Raw genomic sequence first — 8,305 nt, 5'->3', positions numbered from 1 at the left:
GTTACATGTGTTTGCACCATATTGTAGTGAGTAAACTTTCTTGGTATTGCTGTTTCAAATATCCCACCATAATCTGCCATTAGCCCTTGACAGGCTCAGACTACAATGGCAGAAACGTTACTAGTTAGTTTCTTTTTTTGTTTGCCAAATAACCCTGTGTATGTGTCCGCCCCCGCAACCCCCAAACCCCAACCCCCAGAAAAAAGTTCAGGCTCAGGATTTTTTTTTGCTTTAACCCCTGCTCATTATCATTTACTCCACCGGCCTCGCTCCATTCCCATGGCTCTCGGCGCCGCCCCACTTGTCACAGACAGCAAATGCATCAAATGCACTTTCGTGCAACTTATACGTGAAGTTTTGTCTGTAACCAAACCTAATTCTCTTTTTATAACTGAGCAAACACAGTGCGACTTACTAACAGAGAGAGATGTAACACTCTGCTGTGGATTACGTAGTGCCTCCACGCTATATAAACTATGCAAATGCAGCCAAAGCTATATCACCCTGTAGCCCAAGACTGGTTGCCCACTGAAGCTAAGCAGGGCTGAGCCTGGTCAGTACCTGGATGGAAGACCTCCTGGGAAAACTAGGTTGCTGCTGAAAGAAGGGCTAGTGAAACCAGTAGGGAGTGCTTACCCTGTGGTTTGTGTGGGTCCTAATACCCCAATATAGTGATAGGGACATTATACTGTAAAAAGCACCATCCTTTGGATGAGACATTAAACCGAGATCCTGACTCTCTCTGGTAACTAAAAATCTCAAGGCACTTCTCGTGAAGAGAAGGGGTGTAACCCCGGTGTTCTGGCCAAATTCCCTCCACTGGTCCTTATCAATCATGGCCTCTTAATAATCCCCATCCATTGAATTAGCTCTATTACCCTCTCTCCTCTCCAGTTGTAGCTGATGTGTGGTGAGCGCACTGGCGCCGTTGTACTGTGGCTGCCATCGCATCATCCAGGTGGATGCTGCACACTGGTGGTGGTTGAAGAGAGACCCCCTCATATGATTTTAAAGCACTTTTGGTGTACAGCAATATACAACAAAGAGCTATATAAATCCCTCTTTCATTCATTCAAATGTATGCAAATGTGCTGGCACAACAGCCAATGGTGAGATGTCTCAATCTTAGCATGAATTAATAGTCATTTTGAACCTTGTTACGTTATATTTTTTAATGTTTTGTTCAATATAAAAAATACAATAAAAAAACTGAGGTGAATTTTAGGTGAATATACACAGGTTAATAGATGCCATCTATAGGGGGCATATGCATCCCCAATCTCAGCACAATGCTAGAGAAAATCAGAGATTGTGAAACTGCAGTGAACAATGTAAAAACATTTAACTGGGTCTGTAATATGAACGGTCTATAATTCAGTATACAACTTAAATATTATTAAATATTTTTCAACCCATCATTCCTGTTCATGTGTCAACACCCCTTTCATATGCTTACACAGTGAAACTGAACTGGTCTACACTAGTCTATAGGCTGTAAGGTCAAGTTAGCTAAGAAACATTCACATATCACCTATAATCCTTTTTGATATCGGATCCTCTGGCTGCTGTCTAATTTGTTACTCAAGCCGTGGTCACACTAGACTTTGAGCATGCAAAATTTATTTGTAAGCTTCAACAGTCGTGATATGACGTCACGCTCTGCAGCATCTTTTTTAAAAACTTAAATTCAACACATAACTAATAATACATCTAAAATGTAAAAAACATATAATCTACTCCACTTTCCTGCAGCGCTGCATTTTTAAATGTATGTTCTTTTAATTCAGCTATGAGGTCATGCTGTGACGTATCGAACTGCTGTTGGTCATGATACGAATTCGCAGGTCAAGATTTCACCAAGCTTGAACTCTGGAATGCAGCGAAATGCTAAACTTTTCGCAGAAGCTTGGATTTCCAGTGACACGTTTGCATACATATGAATGGAAGTCGATGGAACAAAAAAGTGTAGTGTGACCACCCCTTCAGTCAATGTACCACTGGAATGTTAAACCAGGGCGGTGCTCTCGTGTCTTTCATTTTCTCTCTTTTTTGTCTCAATATCTGAGTTCTGTTTCCTTTTCTGCAAATACTCTGCTCTGTGTTCAGGTTTAGCATCCCTACACTTTCTGTAAAGTAGATTTGTGTCAAATGTTTGAAACATAACTTTTCAATAAGCTAACAAAAATTAAATTGATCATTAACGAAAAACTCTGAAACTGGAAAAAAATAAATCACTGTGTCATTCTGGCAAAAATCCCTCGTGTGGGCTAGCAGCAGAGGATTCTCACTGGATAGCGAGTTTTTGATTGAAATCTTCACCTCCAGGTCAAGAAGCTGTCAGTGTTGTGTTTACAAGTGCAACTGTGAGATCTGCAGTCGGCTTCTTGTTTCATTTTAGAACATTAAGTTAGAAGTTTTGTTTTTAAATCTTATCTTTATATTCTTTCATTCACTACTTTGTCGACATAAGATTTCAGGAGTAGAATTGTGCCACTATCGTCTGTGTGAGAGATCAAATGACTTATTTACTTTTGCAATTAAATGCAAGATGTATAATGGCTAATGATTTGGGGGAATATTTGTTTCTTCCTGATAATACTAAATATGAATAATTGTTTTTTTTTTAATGATAAGTACAATACAAAAAGGATACAACATATGATATAAACAAACTAATTTCATGTGGACTATTGCTGTGTTTTTGTAGGTTGTCTGGCTGTATGGTGACAGAGAAAGGCTGTTGTTATGTGTCTTCAGCGCTGAGTTCAAACCCCTCACACTTGAGAGAGCTGGATCTGAGCTACAATCATCCAGGAGATTCAGGAGTCAAGCTGCTCTCTAAAAAATGGGAGGATCCAAAATGCACACTGGACAAACTCAAGTATGTCAAGCAGGAATAGTTTTTAGGTTTTATCGTTTAAACTTTTCAGTGTCTCTGTGTATATCTATATGAGTCTTGGGGTTTCTAAGGAATACAACAATATAAAGGATTTCAAGGGCACTAGTCTTAGGAGTAAACTTAACTGCTCAAATAAAACCAATTACCAACAAAACAGAACCTTTACTTCCTAACTAAATTTAAACTTTTTTTTTTTTGTGTGTGTTGGCATCATTGAGAACAAATAGTTTAGTTTAACGAGTATAGTTATTTTAATTACTGATATTCTGCCCATAATGGAGAGTGGCAAGTTCATCCAGCATTGAAGATAATCATTTATTGTTTTGAGTAATGGAGTGAAGTTAAGTTTAAACAAATCTGACAGCCTGGGGGAAACGTTGATGCTTAAATATGTGATGTGATTGGTGCATAGAAGGATATGTGGTATCTGGGATGTCACATCCAAGCTGTTGGGATGTAATGAAAGAAGATTTCATTACATTAAAGAAGAAGTACATAGAAGATTTACTCCATTTGACTGAATATTCGGAAATATTAAAGTCCAATCAAGTCAAGTCACCTTTATTTATATAGCGCTTATACAATACTGATTGTGTCAAAGCAGCTTCACAGTGTCAAACAGGAAAATAGCTTATCAATAATGCAATAGGACAATAACAAAGAGTAATTTTTCCAGTTAAAGTCAGTTCATTGATGATTCAGTGATGTCATCATCCAGTTCAGCTCTCTTCCAATAGTGTCTGTGCAATCAGTCAAGTGTCCCCAACTAAACAAGCCAAAGGCAACAGTGGCAAGGAACCAAACCTACATCGGTGACAGAAATGGAGAAAAAACCTTGGGAGAAACCAGGCTCAGTCGGGGGACCAGTTCTCCTTTGGCCAGACGAAATCAGCATGGCGTGGTTTAATTCCAGGCTGCAACACAGTTCAGATTGTGCAGAGGACTGGTTATATCCTTGTCTGGATACAGACTGGATCTGTATGGCTACGGTGATTACCATCTATTGTAATCACCGTTGTCTAATTATTTGCAGCCTAACTACCCTTTAACGAATTTAAATTATAGAAATGCGATAGTGTATTATGTGTATGCCAGGTTAAAGAGATGGGCCTTTAATCTAGATTTAAACTGACAGAGTGTGTCTGGCTTTATTCATTCAGGGCTTTAAGTAATTAACAAGATTTTAAAATGTATTCGATGTTCAATAGGGAGCCAGTGCAGAGTTGACAGAGCCGGGCTAATATGGTTGTACTTCCTGGTTCTAGTAAGAACTCTAGCTGCTGCATTTTGGACCAGCTGGAGTTTAATTATTAAGCGCGCAGAGCATCCGCCCAATAAAGCATTACAATAATCTAAGGTCATGAACGCATGAATTAAAGTTTCTGCATTTGACATTGAGAGCATTGGTCATAATTTAGATGTATTTTTAAGATGGAAAAATACGGTTTTACACATGCTAGAAAACAGCCATTAAGTGTTAGACAGTGTTTTAGATTATTACATGTGGAAGTTTTAGTCGAAAAATGAAAGCCTCTGTTTATTCAGAATTTAGCAGTAGGAAATTACTAGACATCCAGTTTTTTATATCTGTTAGTTTTCCGAAATGATATGCTTTATCAGGCCGCAAAGAAATTAGTATAATCAGTATAACAGTATAACAGAGCTGAGTATCATCAGTATAATAGTAAAAGCTAACACCATGTTTCTTGATATCTCCCAAGGGTAACATGTAAAGCGTGAAAAGCAGTGGTCCTAGTACTGAGCCTTGTGGTACTCCATACTGTACTTGTGATTGATATTATAGCTCGCAATTCACTGCTACGAATTGACAACGGTCAGATAAGTAGGATTTGAACCATGCCAATGCAATTCCACTAATGCCAACATAATTTTGTTGTCTACTCAAAAGAATGTCATGGTTGATAATGTCAAACACAGTGCTAAGATCCAGCAGCACTAATAGAGAAATAAAACCACGATCGGATGATAAGAGCAGGTCATTTGAGACTCTGGTAAGAGAAGTCTCAGTACTATGATATGGTCTAAATCCTGACTGGAAATCCTCACAGATACCATTTCTCTCTAAGAAGGAATATAGCTGAGAGGATACTGCCTTTTCTAGTATTTTGACAGAAAAGGGAGATTTGAGATTGGTCTGTATTTAATTAATTCTGTAGGATCAAGTTGTGTTTTTTTAATGAGAGGCTTAATAACAGCCAATTTGAAGGTTTTTGGGACATATCCTAATGACATTGACGAATTAATAATATTCAGGAGAGGATCTATGACGTCTGGAAGCACCTCTTTTAGTAGCTTAGTTGGAATAGGGTCTAAAATACATGTTATAGGTTTTGATGATTTGACAAGTTTATAAAATTTTTCCTCTCCTATAGCAGAGAATGGGTGGAATTGTTCCTCAGGGGATCTATAGTGCATAATCTGATGCCATACTGTAGCTGACGGCTGCATGGTTAGAATTTTATCTCTTATAGTATTGATCTTGGAAGTAAAGAAATTCATAAAGTCATTACTGCTGTTCTGTTGGGCAATGTCGGTGTCTGTTGATGCTTTGTTTTTCATTAATTTAGCCACTGTATTGAATAAGTGCCTGGGGTTATGTTTGTTTTCTTCTAAGAGAGACGAAAAGTAATGAAAGAATGAATCAATGAGTCTAATTGATTTTTGTAATGATGATGGGGGGTCTTGTAAATACAGTTGTAAGTCATCAACGTAAAGACTGATTTTGTGGTGTATATTTAGTGTTTGAACTCCTTTAATGTTTTGATGGATGGCTGCTGCTAACGGGCAGTCGTGGCCTAATGATTAGGGAGTCAGACTTGTCACCCAGAGGTCACGGGTTTGAGTCTTGGTACCGGCAGGGATTGTAGGTGGGGGAGTGAATGACCAGCGCTCTCTTTCACCCTCAATACCACGACTGAGGTGAGACCCTTGAGCAAGGCACCGAACCCCCAACTGCTTCCCGGGTACTGCAGCAAAAATGGCTGCCCACTGCTCCGGCACACACACACACACACACACACACACACACCGTGTGTACTAGACTTGTGCCGGTATTCGGTAATGCGATATATCACGGAATACAGAATTTTGATCCAGTTAATGAATGACTCCCCAAAACCAAATCTCTCTAATGTGGAAAACAGGAATTTCCAGTTGACCTTATCAAAAACTTGTTCTGCGTCCAGAGTAACTATGATGGTTTTTGCTTTTTGAATAGAAGAATAATGCATTAAGTTGAAAGGTCTGCGTGTATTGGTGGATGCTAGTCTAACTTTTATGAAACCGGTTTGATCTGGATGTATTATAGGCTACATTCACACTGTCAGTTTTTGGGATTGACAACCACATTTACTTACAGGTGTGAGTTTCAAAATGTCCCGTTCACACAGCAAATTACAGTAGCGTCTTGAATTCCATCTGTATGAACGTGCAACAGAAGTCAAGCCCATAGTCCTTACCAGTAACCATAGCAACAGTGACCAATGTAATATCAAAGATGATGACGTCCACAAAACTTAAAGTCTTATTACTTTCTCACGACAAGAGTTCAATCGAACCACGAGTTCATCCATCAAATCTTCATTAACCGACAGCAGCTTTTATATTTGGATGGAGAGCGAAGCATTTTAATCACGCGCAAAACACAAAACTGACGGGAGCGGCTGACGGGAGCGGCTCCGGTGGAGACTGGATCTAAAACATTCAGATGACACACAGCTCATTTCTCTGTCACTGTAAGTTACTGAAACCAAACATGAAAACAGGCAACACATGGTAGACATGCGTTTGTGCAGCAGAGTGGCTCTTTCTCGCACTGTGTTTGAATGTGTTTGTCACGCTCGTAAATAATCGTACTGTGTGCAAACGTAACCGTATTCACGAGTTCACACTTATATATAATAAACAGAGTAAAGGTTATGCGTGTTTGGCGTGCTGTCCGGGGAGAGGGCTCCGAGCTCGGTAATTCCTCCCGAACCCGGGGTACCTCCCCTGTCCGGGGAGAGGGGTCCGAGCTCAGCATTTAGCCCAGACCCAGAGTGCTCCCCCTGTGCTGGGGTAGGAACGGGCCGATATTGAGGAGTCGGGGTGGTGGAGGGATGCTGGAATACTGTAGAGAGAATGAAGGTAAGATGGCTTGGACTATTTGTAGAAGTTCTCTCTCAGGCTGATAGGATAGATGGTGTAATTGCTGATGATGAATTAGCCGGGTTAATTATCTGAATGTGCTCCTCCCGAACTTTGTTAATAAAACATCTCATTTTGGCCTTCCATCCACACAAAGACAAGGAGTCCAGGAAAACAGAGCTTTTGAAACGCTCTCCAGAGCGGATAAATTTGAAAAAGCTGTTTTCACGTTGTAGTATGGACTGTGGAAATGGAGGCTTTTGAAAACGATGACGTATGTTTAGTCATGTGACGCACATTGTACCAATAGACATGTTTATACCGGTAACATTAATTGTGCAGTTATGTGCTATTCACTTTCACACTGTTGCTAAAGATATCTACTTTGCACACTCTTCATATTACAGTCCTAAAAAGACGATACGACGACGAAAAAAAAAAGACGAAAATTTACTCACGATAGCTGTCCTGCGGCAAAACACGAGGGCAGTTGCGTTTTAGATCCATTCTGAGTGAGCGCGCCGTGGGTGCGTCAGTGAATGATGAAATATTTCCGTAAATGAATTAATCCTGCCAGAAGAATTGCGTGAAACTTATGTCTGTTCCATCTGTATCATCTCAGTGATGCATTTATACATGCACAGTAAGGCGAATGTAACGCTTTCAGACATTTCAGTGTGGATGATAAACTTTGGAAAAACGCCTGGTTTGCAGTTACAAAATGGCATCAACATCCGTTTGTCATAACGTCGTTTAACAAACTTTAGCCACGAAACCTGCTTTCAGCGACTTCACCTAAAAATTTATTAATTTTCAACACAGCCTGCGCCACTAGCGGAGGCAGCCTCGAGCTAGCATCTGCTACAAGAGCTGGAGGCCCGGCCTCATACGGCACTGCGGCCGGAAGAGCCACGGTGAAAGGCTGAGCCGAAGCGGGAAGCGAGTGAGGCTGCTGCGGTGAGAACTGGGATGCGGCCAAGGCTCGTTGAAGGCCTGCTGCTGCTGCGACCTAGCGCTCGAGGAGAGCCGGGTCTTGTGCGGGACGATGGTGGTGTTGAGCGAGGCGAGCTCGGAGCTTTGCATGGTCTATTGGCCACCTTCGCGGCTGGAGTGGATTTAGGAGTGAGGTTGGCCAATTTGCAGGGTGACGAATAGATCGTATAGATCAGCTTTGTTTACCCTCCGCGAGAACAGTGCGTTGGAATTAATCAGCGTTTGCCTTGAACTTAAATACTGTCCAATTTCCGATCGGAGGAGTTT

The 8,305-nt window shown here is 40.6% G+C and overlaps 1 protein-coding gene across 1 annotated transcript in view; it reads left to right on the top strand.

The window, feature by feature from the left end:
• Positions 1-2,900, top strand: part of LOC107667978 (NACHT, LRR and PYD domains-containing protein 3-like) — a 10,088-nt gene extending 7,188 nt beyond the window's left edge. Inside the window, exon 7 of the mRNA XM_016459713.1 lies at positions 2,708-2,900. Within this exon, the coding sequence (XP_016315199.1) occupies positions 2,708-2,900 (193 nt within the window). The remainder of the gene's footprint in view (positions 1-2,707) is intronic.
• Positions 2,901-8,305: the final 5,405 nt, after the last annotated feature.

This window comes from Sinocyclocheilus anshuiensis, unplaced genomic scaffold (genome assembly GCF_001515605.1).
Source record: "Sinocyclocheilus anshuiensis isolate Anshui unplaced genomic scaffold, SAMN03320099.WGS_v1.1 scaffold3742, whole genome shotgun sequence".
Lineage (NCBI taxonomy): Eukaryota > Metazoa > Chordata > Actinopteri > Cypriniformes > Cyprinidae > Sinocyclocheilus > Sinocyclocheilus anshuiensis.
Note: the sequence above shows the minus strand (reverse complement) of the source record. Positions and strands in the feature narration are given on the sequence as shown.